Source organism: Gobio gobio (assembly GCF_949357685.1).
Source record: "Gobio gobio genome assembly, chromosome: 13".
In the NCBI taxonomy this organism is placed as follows: Eukaryota; Metazoa; Chordata; class Actinopteri; order Cypriniformes; family Gobionidae; genus Gobio; species Gobio gobio.
In genome coordinates this window covers 47837752-47852731 of record NC_137106.1, presented here as the reverse complement: position 1 = coordinate 47852731, position 14980 = coordinate 47837752, and the positions used below count along the sequence as shown (strand labels likewise).

The 14980-nt window shown below is 39.4% G+C and overlaps 1 protein-coding gene across 3 annotated transcripts in view; it reads right to left on the bottom strand.

The window, feature by feature from the left end:
- The window catches only part of trappc12 (trafficking protein particle complex subunit 12), a 76250-nt gene that overhangs the window by 15349 nt on the left and 45921 nt on the right, over positions 1–14980 (bottom strand). For 2 of the 3 annotated variants that reach the window (XM_079833220.1, XM_079833222.1), the window contains exons 4-7: positions 13719–13832; positions 8867–9005; positions 3694–3806; positions 3511–3583 (exon numbers count right to left, since the gene is read on the bottom strand). In XM_079833220.1, coding sequence (XP_079689346.1) covers positions 3511–3583; positions 3694–3806; positions 8867–9005; positions 13719–13832 — 439 coding nt within the window. The remainder of the gene's footprint in view (positions 1–3510; positions 3584–3693; positions 3807–8866; positions 9006–13718; positions 13833–14980) is intronic. The other variant, XM_079833221.1, reaches the window with a different exon arrangement.

Genomic DNA, 14980 nt, shown 5'->3' with positions numbered 1-14980 from the left:
GTGGTCCCAGTGCTCCTGCCTGGTGATCCCAACGCTCTCAAGCCCAGTGGTCCCAGAGGTCTTTCCACTGTCTTCAGCGCTTCCAGTAATAGCTACTACAATTTTGTGTGTCTGGGCTGCACACACTTCCCCTGAGGTCTGCCACGGAGGACCATGGAGGAAGCTCTGCTATAGCCACAGAGGCATACTCTGTCCATGAACTCTCTGTGCTCCCTATTGTGGCCTCTGAGTCGTTCTTGAACTCTCTGTGATCTCTGTCAAAATACAATTTGCATCTAGAAGGATGTTCTGTTACTTCATCCTCTACAGTTAAAGACCTGGGCCCGTATTCATAAAGATTCTAAGAGTCCTCTCAGAAAACTTAAGTAGGAGTCTTAGCTTAAAGGGTTAGTTCACCCAAAAATGAAAAATTCTGTCATTAATTACTTACCCTCATGTCGTTCGACACCCGTCAGACCTCCGTTCATCTTCAGAACACAAATTAAGATATTTTAGTGTAAATCTGATGGCTCTGAAAGGCCTCCATTGGCACAATGGCACGGTTCACTCTCAAGACCCTTAAAAGGTACTAAAGACCATCTCACTACAGTGGTTCTACAATAACTTTATGAATCGGCGAGAATAGTTTTTGTGCTCAAAAAAACCCTAAATAACGACTTATATAGTGATGACGATTTAAAAACACGGCATCATGAAGCTTCGAAGCGTAATGAATCACTGAGTCGATTCAGCAGTTTGAGTCGCCAAATTTCAGCAGTTTGGCGGTTTGACACGCGATCCGAATCATGATTCGACTCACTGATTCATAACGCTTCGAAGCTTCATGAGGCCGTGTTTTGAAATCGTCATCACTATATAAGTCATTATTTAGGGTTTTTTGCGCACAAAAACTATTCTCGCCGATTCATAAAGTTATTGTAGAACCACTGTAGTGAGATGGACTTTAGTACCTTTTAAGGGTCTTGAGAGTGAACCGTGCATTGTGCCAATGGAGGCCTTTCAGAGCCATCAGATTTACACTAAAATATCTTCATTTGTGTCTGAAGATGAACGGAGGTCTGACGGGTGTCGAACGACATGAGGGTAAGTAAATAATGACAGAATTTTCATTTTTGGGTGAACTAACCCTTTAAGAGCTATTCGGGACCAATCTGAGAGAAACTCTGAGCAAGGAAAATACAAAAACTTTTATCTTAGTGAAGAGGCGGTTGTATGTAACCCGTTGTATGACACAGTCTTTTGAAAACTGTGATTGGTTGGTTGTCCAAAAAGGGGAAAAAATTAGCGCTTTTAAGTATAGGGTCTAAGCCTTCACTTTTAAATTACAAGCGCAAATTGTCCTATTTTACCGTTCTCTCTCACTCACACACACACACACACACACACACACACACACACACACACACACACACACACACACACACACACACACACACACACACACACACACACACACACACACACACACACACACACACACACACACACACACACACACACACACACACACACACACACACACACACACACACACACACACACACACACACACACACACACACACACACACACACACACACACACACACACACACACACACACACACACACACACACACACACACACACACACACACACACACACTATATATATGTATATAAATCCTTTTATTATTTACCATGCTGTTAATTTCCTATAAGGTATTTGATTGGCTTAGAATTATAAACATTGTTCCACTCTTTCCAATAACACTGATTGTTGGCATGTCTATTTAATTGGTGGTTTGAAAGTTGGGTTTAATGCAACAAACGTGATCATTGCACGATCTAATCTATAGCGTCTTAAGTCACTGTCATCCATTGTCTGCATCACATTTCTTCTCCCTCTTCGTCTTTCTGCCATTTTCTCCGCTGCTAAAGAAACTCTTAAGTCTCTTAAAAGTCCTCGTCCGTGCTCCTAACAAGTGTGACCTTAAGACCTCTTTTAAGGGTTAAGATGCTTTCTGAATTACTTTTTTCTTTACTAGGATTTTTTAGTTAATTTTAAGAGTAAACGCCCACATTTCTAAGAATTTTCTTAGAATTTTGTCACTAGGAGCTACTCTTTGCATTAAGATTCTTTATGAATACGGGCCCTGGGTGTTATATTAGACAGCAACCTGTCTTTGGAAAATCATATTTCATGTGTTACAAAAACAGGCTTCTTCCACCTCAGAAACATCGCTAAGCTATGGTTTTCACATTTGGCTCCTAAATGCATCTCACATGGGCGTCGAAACCATTGTATTTTTTACTTTTTACGATCAATATTGGACCCACTCACTTTTATCGTCTCTTATCCAGCACATGTCTGTTTACCTACCACTAACCAATAAACACTTATTATTAAACACATGTTAGACACTTTATTTCCACTTTTCTAATATTTTCTTGATTTTTATTGATAATAAATGCCTTTCCGATCTGATATGTGATTGGAAAAGGGAGGAGAGTTAGTTTGGCCTAAGGCGGATTCGAACCGCGGGTCGATTTGCGTCAAAACTTGATGGCATGCGTCTTACCCCTACACTATAGCCGCTGTTAAAGACATGGTGATTTACGTAAACTTGTCTTGTCCAACCAGATGTTTAGCAAACAAGGCGATATATTTGTACTTAATGTGAATGGCATCTACTCCAGTGAAAAAATTCTGAGAGAGGACCCACCCACATTTTTTTTGCTTCCGACGCCCATGGCATCTCATAACCTTTTACTCCAGTTATATCAGATCAAATGCACATGATCAGCTACGCTAATTATTTTCCATTTGCTTTTCTGTCCCAGCCCGAGGTAACTGCTACGCCAGCACGGGTTTGGATCTAGCCTCTTACTTCAGACTTCAGATGACCAACACCTGTGAAGAAACGACGCCAACCCCTGCAAGGGCTTCAGATGACGCCAATTATGAATCAATATGCACCAATGCTACATTTTCTATGTATTGTAATCATGTTCACAACTTAAATGAGCTCATGGTTTCTTCCAAAAATTAATACATGATGGCTAACTGCGTGATTTGTATTATCTTAGAACTGTACATTTCTGAAATATGGGCATAACTTGGACCTCTGATAACAGATCACTCTAAATTGTAATGTAGACGCATGCATTTTCTGTGAAGCTGCTTTGAAACAATATGTATTGTGAAAAGTGCTATACAAATAAATGTGAATTGAATTGAATAAGCGCCATTTTCTTTCTTGTGTTAACATTTTCCAGTTTCGTTTCCTAAAAGGAAGTTCGGGCATACTGATAGGATTGTATAATTTAGAGAGCTTTTTATTGTGCGGATATTTTGATGTATCCGTGATTGCAAGATGACTCATCAAAAAGTGTATATTTACACAGGCATCATAACAGATATGGGATCTTATAAATGACCGATTTGAAGGGTGGTGGAAATGAGGATGAGTGAACAATGACATTTATACATAAATGTAACAGTGTATTTGAGATTTCAGTGGGTCTGTACCGGGTCTGTTGTCCTGTGTGAGGTTTATCATACTCCCGTCCTCAGCTAAACCCTCCTGCAGGTTACTCAGGATCTGTGAAAGGACAAGAGCAGAAGTTTTACAGCACCAATTACAGCTACGCTAATTAAATTTCAGAGCTCTGCGGAGCAGGTGCAGCCGGCGAGGTGTAAAGTTCAGCTCACCTTCTGACAGACGCTCTTTATTCTGTGGAGGCGGTCCAGAGTTTCCTGAGGCTTCTGCAAATACTGAGGGAGCTCGGCGTGCAAAACACGCATGGAGAACGGCACCATCGAGCCTAGACCATCCAAGACAGAGGCATATGAACACACATTTAGGTGATATATTAACACTAATTCACTAGATCACTAAACTCGAGGCTTCTGGTCATTCCTAGGATATCTAAGTCCACTAAAGGAGGGAGGGCATTTTCACATTTAGCTCCTAAACTCTGGAATAGTCTTCCTGATATTGTTCGAGGTTCAGACTCGCTGTCCCAGTTTAAAACTAGATTAAAGACGCATCTCTTTAGCCAAGCATTCACATTATAAATACGTTTTATACTACAGTTAAATCGCACCAACAGCATTAATATTCTGAACAGCAGCTATGCTAATTATTTCCCATCTGCTTTTCTGTTGTTATCTCGGGACACTAGTCCCGAGGTAACTAGTTCGTCAGCTCCAGTTTGTATCAGCCTCTCATGGAGACTTCAGATGCCCCGACACCTGTGATGAGACGACTCGACGCCTGTGAAGAGACGACTCAACGCCAGCATTGTTATGGCCTAAAATAATACATGATTGATTAACTTATCCTAACATTTTGCTTTAACATTCACTTTCTAACATTTTTCAATGTACATTTATGAAATGCCCTTTCTGTAAAGCTGCTTTGAAACAATGTGTATTGTGAAAAGCGCTATACAAATAAATTTGAATTGAATTGAATTAATTCAAACTCTTTCTCTTCTGCAAAATTAACAAGCACATCATTTTCCGTTCTTGCTTCTTTTTCGGTCAAGAAATACACTAAGGAAACAGACTCTGTGCTGGTGAAACGAGGGGCTGTAGCTTTGATCACGCGGCTCTTTGATATCCGGATGGATCCTGTAACGCAGACCTGAGCCAAGGGGTGCATCGGCGTCTGAAGACCTTTTTTATTTATTGGTATGACTGGAAATAAAACTCTGTTGGGTAATGGGCTAATATTATGATTGCATTTGAGAAGGAACTAATTGCTGGATTTACCAAAATTTTGCCCGGTTCCTGCGTTTTGAATGAATCGGTTTAATCAAAGATTCAATGACCTATTCATAAACTACTGCGGCCCTGTCGCAAATAGCACACTTCATGTGCACTTTCGGTCTTGTGGACTTACAATGGCAGCTGTGTGCGTGTGTCCATTAAGTCCACGAGACCGCAGGGTGTCCCATTTATCATTTTAGGTCTCACAAGGGTGCTCGCGAGCGCCCTCTTCGAGGTTGATATGCCCCCTCGATGCGCACTTCTGCCGAGCCCGCACTGGTGCGAGTTACACAGCGGACTTCTTCCCGGCAGTCAAAGCGGCATTACGTCGTGAAAGTACCGACTGAGAGGAAGACTGTGAGGGTTTAAAGGGTTAGTTCACCCAAAAATGAAAATTCTGTCATTAATTACTCACCCTCATGTCGTTGGACACCCGTCAGACCTCCGTTCATCTTCGGAACACAAATGAAGATATTTTAGTTGAAAGCTGATGGCTGAGAAAGGCTTCAGATAGGCCTCCATTGGCATTCAGTACATTGACACTTCCAAGACCCATAAAAGGCACTTAAAACGTTGTTACAAAGTCCATCTCACCACAGTGACTCTACAATAATTTTACGAAGCGACGACAATAGTTTTTGTCCGCAAAAAAAAATCAAAATAACGACTTTATTCAACCTCTTCTTGTCTTCCGTGTGTGCCTCCACGACGCATGCGCGAGAATATGACGTAGCGCCGGCGTTCGGGAATCCATGAAATGCACACTTTAGCCCCATTTTGAGAACTATGCCAACACCTAAAGCACGATCAATGTAGAATCCAACAGCTTAGACACGCGCGTCTTCCTCTGCTTGTCAACAAATCGCTTCTGGGTCATGTGTCCGAACGCCGGATCTGCGTCATATTCTCGCGCATGCGTCGTGGAGGCACACACGGAAGACAAGAACAAGTTGGATAAAGGCGTTATTTTGATTTTTTTTTGCGGACAAAAACTATTGTCGTCGCTTCGTAAAATTATTGTAGAGTCACTGTGGTGAGATGGACTTTGTAACGACGTTTTAAGTGCCTTTTATGGGTCTTGGAAGTGTCAATGTACTGAATGCCAATGGAGGCCTATCTGAAGCCTTTCTCAGCATCAGCTTTCAACTAAAATATCTTCATTTGTGTTCCGAAGATGAACGGAGGACTTACGGGTGTCGAACGACATGAGGGTGAGTAATTAATGACAGAATTTTCATTTTTGGGTGAACTAACCCTTTAAGGTGCCATTTGGGACAGGGCCCAACTCATTCTTGAATGAATCAGCCATTTGAACGAATCGACTCAATGACTCACTCATTAAGACCTGCCGCCACCTACTGGTCTTTTAGTTTCATGTTTAAACATTCTTTCCAACATTTCTTATTTGTATATTCAAAAGAAATATTTAAAACAATCTTCTAACATTATTTAATGCAGTTTTTTTCAGTGTAAATTATTTAATTTGATTGGTAACAGCCCTATAGTGTCTAACGCCCGTTTCAGACATACTCCGATCTGCAGTGTGTATGCGGTGCGTATGTGGTGCAGGAGCAGTTCGCGCTGTTGTGCTTTCACATATCCTGCCTTTGCAGCGCGCAACTGATCCGCGGCTGTATACCACAAACACAGCATTTATTCAATATTTTTATTTCAAATCCAAAAGTTGTTACTGAACATGGCTTGTCAGCATTGCAATTGTCTTTGTATAGCCATTAGACATGTGCCGGTAAACGGTAATACGATATACCGCAATAATGAACATGCTCAATATTGTTATCGTGGGCACTTCAAAATACCGTGAATAATTATTTATTACGAATTATTCAGATTTTTTGAATGAATTTTAAGAATACTTTACCCATCAACCATTTAAAATGAACAACACGTCAAAGAGGAACGCGCAATGATGTAAATAGACCAAGAGGAACGCGCAATGATGTAAATAGACCGTGCATGAGCTGAGCACATGGCGGAAGGAAGGCGCTGAAGTGCACATTCACTCTTCGACAGCAGAGAGCGCTGACGGAACAGCAGAAACGTAGCCGTTTCCCCGCTCATCACATAACCTAATAGTTAATACTTAAAGACTTAAGGCTATTCATTTTCAAACTTGAGCATTTTATATTTTAATCTGGACTAAATTACATGCCCTAGATATTGTTTGAATATGTTCTGACTGTTGTTCAATCATACACTTTACAATAAGGCTCCATTATTTAACATTAGTTCATTCATTATCAAACTGACAATGAAAAATAGTTCTAAAGCATGTATTAATCTTAGTTAAATGTACATTTCAGAATACCTATTGTTCTTTATAATTATTTTGCACTTTAATCTGTTTTAAATATTTGTTTACTTTATAAATGTTTGTGTATTGCTGTATGGTATTTAAATGTTTGGTTCTTTTGTTACAAGAAAGTTATTAAACCTGTTTATAGTATGACAAAACGTTTTTTGCAACTTTTTTCAATAACGTGATAATACCGTATACCGTGATAAAAGCTTCAGCAATTAATCGCAACATGAAAATTTGATACCGGCACATGCCTAATAGCCATACACTCTGTCATAAACGCACTACATTTAAACGTTTTATTCAATTAATTACTTTATATTTATATAGCCTAATTTACATGTAGCTTGCTCACACGAGTGAAAAAACAATTAAACATACCGGTAGGTTATAGCCTAAAATCACAAACATTTAAAATTAAAACTTACAACAAGCTAGACAAAAGCAGCCGACTCTCGTCTTTTCTTTTGTTTTTAAATCTTTTTTTACAAGAAATCCTGCAGGTCATAACGAAAATAGTTTTTCCACCTCCAAGAAAGGACAAATGCTATCCATTATGTCACCTTTATTACCTAAATGTCAGGTACAATGTCATTTTCCTCGCTTTACCAGAGGAAAAAGGCCATGCGTTGACTTTGAAACTAAATTATATTATATATTATATTATATTTATAATATTATATATATTAAATGATATGCATCTGTGGTGAAATTACTCAATTTTCGCGTCAATACATGTTTATTTTAATGCGAACAATGCTCTGTCACTTTAATTCAGTGTATCCAGCACAGCAAAAAAATAGATCGCCACACTGCTGCAGACGCACCGCTCCTGCATACGCAATGCAAATGGAGTATGTGTGAAACGGGCGTTATTCTAATCTAATTTATTGATCAAATTTAACAATATAAAAAGAAAGCTGAGGCATAGCCTATATTTAATAAGATTAGGGAAAAAATGCCCTTTATAAAAGGTAAAATTATCCCAAATATGCAGATTTAAATATGTCAAAGCTGATTGAACACTGGTGAGAATATTGCTTCAAAATAAATAATACAATACAACACACAACAACAAAAAAGATTTGAGCTGATGAACAGGCTTAATGTCGAGCCCTGAGTAATGCTGTGAAATATTATTACAATGTAAGATAACTGTGTTTTCATTTATTTGATGCCTTTACTTTCTCACAGAACACAAAACTACTGTGGCAAATACAAAAACTAGAATAGTTGAAGGACAAATGCATAAAAAAGACTAAATATATAATTGTACAGGTAATTCTGTAACAAAATACATGTTTTTGCTACCATTATAACATAAAAATAACATGATTAATGATAATAAAAATGGCAACAGGTACAACAAAAGAGATAACGTTTATTATCCTGAGTATTGTCAGCCATCTTATAAGACTTTAGGAACAATATTAATTACACGATCAGTGATGATATATAGTCATATCATTTTGTAATAAAATGTAATTTATTCCTGTGATCAGAGCTGAATTTATCATCATTACTCCAGTCTTTGCCATCACATGATTCTTCAGAAATCATTATAATTTGATGATTCGATGCTCAAGAAACATTTATGATTATTATCAATGTTGAAAACAGTTGTGCTGCTTCATATTTCTGTGAAAATGTTATGTTTAAGGATTATTTGATGAATAGAAAGTTCACTTTTGATCAATTTAATGCATCATTGCTGAATTAAAGTTCCCTAAACATGTGTATGGGAAGCTGTTCCAGAATATCATGATATTCCCTTGCACCTGAAACCACTTTTACCTCGTCTTCCAGGGTAAACCGCCGGGTAATATTCATAGTAGAGGTTTGGATGGTCAAGATTCCCAAAGGGCTCAAGCTCCAGTTCAGCGTTCTGGAAAAGGTTGAGCTTCACCAGAAGAGCAAGACGCACAAACCACAGCTGTAGAGACAAAAGAGGTGTCTGCTTCAACAAAACAACTCAACATTTTGTTCTGATCTTCATGTATTGGAGACGAGCTCTTCTCCGGCACATCAAAGCGAGCGGGTGCTGTGATATGAGCCGCGGCCCGTCAGCGGGTTACTGTGGACTGAGTGGGAGTCGGGACGGCAGCTGAAACACTGACAGCTCTGCGCCGCTTCACGTGCACAGCGTATCAGTGTGGGCAACTCAACTAAACTCTAGGCCTGGGTATCGACACAAATTTCATAGTTCGATTCACAAGCTTGAGATTCATTTCAATTCTGACAATTTATTGACATATTTCCGTGGTTGAAACACTGATTAAAGGTGAACTATGTAGGATTTTTGCAGTAAAATATCCAGAAACCACTAGGCCAGTGTTATATATTTTGTTCAGTTGAGTACTTAGAATATCCCAAATGTTTCCAACTATTTGTAAATCGTGAGAAATTGCTATTTTAACCGAGGAACCGGGACGTGTGGGCTATGCGTTTGAGGGAGTCGCCTGTCGATTGCGTCATATCTGCGTTACCCTCAGTTTCCGGTTTTATTCAGTGAAACACTTTACTCTCACTGCAGTGTGAACAAGTGTCATAGCAGCCGCCGAGCGAACGTCATAACTTCCTTTTCAACACACTCAGATATATCTAATACGATAAACAGAGTTGCGTTACCTCAAACTCATGACTGGAAAAGAGGAAGTGGCGCAGGCAACCGTGTCATAATAAAAGTCCCACCGGCGACTATGCCATAATAACAGTCCCGCTCTTCAATCGCTCCTGCGGCCTTGCTCAGCTCCACAACACTCGGTCCTGCTCTACTTCAGACTACAGTAATGTTAATAATCGCATCCATGAACATGATTTCTGCCCGAGTCCTGTCCTGACTCTTTTCCACCGGCTGTGAGGTGAAGACCACATGTCCCAAGATTCTGCGCTCAAATGTGCCGTCATCAAACTACACCTTTGTTTTGAACAGGCGACCTCTAGTGGACGGAAAAGTTACATAGTGTAGCTTTAAGCTAGGGCTGGGTAAAAAAATATAGATTTCTCGATTTTAATCGATTCTCACTTTTACAAGACAATATCGATTCTTAAATCCCAAGAATCGATTAGTCATCCTGTTTTCAGTTAGTGAATGAAATAAACATTGTAGCGCACCTCACATCCAATAAATCACAATAATCTTTGTGCTTTACTACTATTGATATGAAATAAAGTCTCAGATTTCAGATTACGTCTATTTTTTTACGAAATTCAAAAGCATAAATACCGCTTTGGCGCTGTGGCGCGAGATCGCTCTGCCGCAGCTCAGCTCAAGAGAACCGGCAGCACTGAGCAAACATGAACTGATCTTCTCTTCCGCCTTAATACCAGTTACAGTGCGAAATAAACATGAATAAGCATCTGAAAGTGTGTTAAAAGATAGAGGACAACTTACCGAAATCCGTATCATGTCACATAGAATAGCTCAAGTGTTTTAACCGCAGAAAGACGTCAGTAAAACAGCTTGTAAACAATGTCATGTAACGTCATTTACCTCAGAAAAAACATATCCAGTGTCCATAAACTCCTTAGTCAGCTAGAAAAATTAACTCTAGAGAGGAGCATTTTGCTAATTATATGCACCATTACATAGGCTATTGATTGTCATTTTTAATGTTCTTCAATATTTAATGCATGTAGCCTATGAATAAATCTGGCAAGTTTTTATGACAGCAAAATGTTTATATTTAAAAAAAACTAATTGAAGTAGAAATATGATTATTTAAATTGTAAAGTTAATATTATAACTTTATTATTATAAAAAACAAAAATAATTTAGTGTAATTTAAGTGTTATACAAATCAGTTAATTTGTACCTTCAATATTAGTAGGCTAATGTAGTATCAGCTGACTCCCATAGTTTACAACATTAGTTCAGAGATTTGTTTTCCTTGAGAAAATTGGCCATGTATTATACCCGATATATATCTAAAATAATCGATATTGAATTTTATCGAATCGAAAATCGAATCGAAAGCTTGTGAATCAAAATCGAATTGAATTGTGAAATTTGTGGCAATACCCAGCCCTAGATTAAGCGATTATGATTCATTTCAGTAAGTTGGACTGTATCTTTCAACATGTCTTCTGAAGTTCATTCATGTTTATTTGCTGCTGTAACTAGTAGTAAAGAGGAAGAGATGATCAGTTCATATGCCGCTAACAGGCGTTACAGCAATCTGTCACAAAACTACATTTATTGTTTGAATTTCGTTAAAAAATTGACAGATTTTTGAAAAATTTGACTTTGTTTCATATAAAAATTGACAAAGCACAAAGCTTGTTGTGATTTATTAGATGGGAGGTACACTACAGATAATGTTTAGTGAAGTTTTGTCAACTGAAAACATAGGGGATAGACTAAAAGATTGATTGTTGGGATTTAAGAAAATGTATATCAGTTAAGATATTAAGAATCAGAATCGATTAAAAAACAATCCAGCCCTACATAACTCCATTATGGAGAATATTTAAAAAAGAGATCCCATGTTAGTAAGCAGGTTGTGTGTCATGCTTGATTAAGTGCCAGCAAGGGGTCTATATAACACCTGGGCTGCGTCTGAAAGCTGAAAAATGCTGCCTAGGAAGGCAACAAGGCGCATCCGAATCCAATGCACGTGTCACACCCTGTCTACTGAAATATGATACATTTTTGAAGGCAGGTGTATACGTGCACTGTCTGATCTTTCCCTATCCCCTATATAGTGCACTGTCTGAATCTTTCCCTATCCCCTATATAGTGCACTGTCTGATCTTTCCCTATCCCCTATATAGTGCACTGTCTGAATCTTTCCCTATCCCCTATATAGTGCACTGTCTGATCTTTCCCTATCCCCTATATAGTGCACTGTCTGATCTTTCCCTATCCCCTATATAGTGCACTGTCTGATCTTTCCCTATCCCCTATATAGTGCACTGTCTGAATCTTTCCCTATCCCCTATATAGTGCACTGTCTGATCTTTCCCTATCCCCTATACAGTGCACTGTCTGATCTTTCCCTATCCCCTATATAGTGCACTGTCTGAATCTTTCCCTATCCCCTATATAGTGCACTGTCTGAATATTTCCCTATCCCCTATATAGTGCACTGTCTGAATCTTTCCCTATCCCCTATATAGTGCACTGTCTGAATCTTTCCCTATCCCCTATATAGTGCACTGTCTGAATCTTTCCCTATCCCCTATATAGTGCACTGTCTGAATATTTCCCCATCCCCTATATAGTGCACTGTCTGATCGTTCCCTATCCCCTATATAGTGCACTGTCTGAATCGTTCCCTATCCCCTATATAGTGCACTGTCTGATCTTTCCCTATCCCCTATATAGTGCACTGTCTGAATCTTTCCCTATCCCCTATATAGTGCACTGTCTGATCTTTCCCTATCCCCTATACAGTGCACTGTCTGATCTTTCCCTATCCCCTATATAGTGCACTGTCTGATCTTTCCCTATCCCCTATACAGTGCACTGTCTGATCTTTCCCTATCCCCTATATAGTGCACTGTCTGAATCTTTCCCTATCCCCTATATAGTGCACTGTCTGAATCTTTCCCTATCCCCTATATAGTGCACTGTCTGAATCTTTCCCTATCCCCTATATAGTGCACTGTCTGAATCTTTCCCTATCCCCTATATAGTGCACTGTCTGAATCTTTCCCTATCCCCTATATAGTGCACTGTCTGAATATTTCCCTATCCCCTATATAGTGCACTGTCTGAATATTTCCCTATCCCCTATATAGTGCACTGTCTGAATCTTTCCCTATCCCCTATATAGTGCACTGTCTGAATATTTCCCTATCCCCTATATAGTGCACTGTCTGAATATTTCCCTATCCCCTATATAGTGCACTGTCTGAATATTTCCCTATCCCCTATATAGTGCACTGTCTGAATCTTTCCCTATCCCCTATATAGTGCACTGTCTGAATCTTTCCCTATCCCCTATATAGTGCACTGTCTGAATCTTTCCCTATCCCCTATATAGTGCACTGTCTGAATCTTTCCCTATCCCCTATATAGTGCACTGTCTGAATATTTCCCTATCCCCTATATAGTGCACTGTCTGAATCTTTCCCTATCCCCTATATAGTGCACTGTCTGAATATTTCCCTATCCCCTATATAGTGCACTGTCTGAATATTTCCCTATCCCCTATATAGTGCACTGTCTGAATATTTCCCTATCCCCTATATAGTGCACTGTCTGAATCTTTCCCTATCCCCTATATAGTGCACTGTCTGAATATTTCCCTATCCCCTATATAGTGCACTGTCTGATCGTTCCCTATCCCCTATATAGTGCACTGTCTGAATCGTTCCCTATCCCCTATATAGTGCACTGTGTAGACCATGTAGAAAATAGTAAATGTGTGAACAAGTGACTGATTTCAGTCGCAGCTTAAGCGTCTGTTTATAACGTAGGGGGCGGGGCTTCATATTCTAGAGCGTTTGATTGGACAGAATATCTGATGAGAAGCTGAAGTGCAGAGTGATGTCATCAAAATCATTGCTCCATATTGGCAGAAGACTGTAAGTTTTGAACGATAATATCTTCTAAATGTGAATTGTTGTCATTGTTTTGGAGCGCACTAGCTTATAGATAACAGTAACACATTGATGCTAAACTGGAGAGCGCTCTGCTCACCTGTAAGGAGTCAGTGGTGTGGCCGCTGGGCTGGCCGCTCTTGCCGTAGCCCTGGCCGTGAGCCGTCAGCAGCCTGCCCGTCAGGTCCACGGCCGCCCTCCAGTTCTTACTGCTCTGTGTGCGAGAGAGAAGATGAAGCCATTAAACAAACAGCTGCTCGCTCAGGAGGAGGCATGAAAGAGACGACAAGGTCACGGTGAGCACTCGCTTTACATGGCGCTGGCATTTGTTACAGCGAGACTTCCGTTTCAAAACGTGCATATTTTGCACAACAAAAAAGACTGCAATACAAACTAGGGACAGACAAATTAGGCTTGTTCACACCAAAGTTTTCCTCGCGTGTGGAATACTGTAGATTTGTTTTTTGGATGACAGACACATTCCTCTGAAGGGGATTTGATCACTCTGCAGATACACCCAATTTGAAATGGCTATAAATACATGTTTAATACTGCAAAACACACTCGATTAGGGATCGACCGATATGGATTTTTTAGTGCCGATGCCGATACCGTTTTTTTTTTCATCAGCCAATTTTCTTGAGCCGATATTTGGAGCCGATACTGCTTTTGCTCCCTCAATTTACATAAAAAAAAAAAATTCACAATGATCATGATAATTTAAAATTTAAAAAAGGAACATTTATTGAACTAAAAAAAAAACAATATTTAACAAATAGTAAAAACAGGTGAGGTAGAACAAGAAAAAAAAGAGTTCAGTGGTGAAAAATTCTGAAAATAAATATTTTTTATTGCACACAGTATCAACAAGCAAGCAGCATAATAAAGTGCACACTGACTGTACTGTACTTCATTTTAAAACTATTTACAACCTAGTCATTTAATGGTTACACTCTAAAAAATGCTGGGTTAAAAATAACCCAAGTTGGGGTGAATATGGACTAACCCAGCAATTGGGTTGTTTTGACCCAGAGGTTGGGTTAAATGTTTGCTTAAAACAACCCAATTGCTGGGTTAGTCCATATTCAACCAAACTTGGGTTATTTTTAACCCAGCATTTTTTAGAGTGTAGGTGCACTTCACTTAATCTCTTGTAGAGCAACACCAGCGGCAATTCAGGAAAAAATCTCCCAATGCTCCACGTGAAACTTCAGTCTTTCCACCTTTTACCATCGTGTCAATTCTTAATTGATTTTGATGAATATGCGCGAGAGAGGGAGAGCAAGACAGTTTGAAGACGGTGAGAGCTGCCCTGTGGACGCCTGTCTGTAAATAATGCAGGGAAAAAAATATCGGCGAACG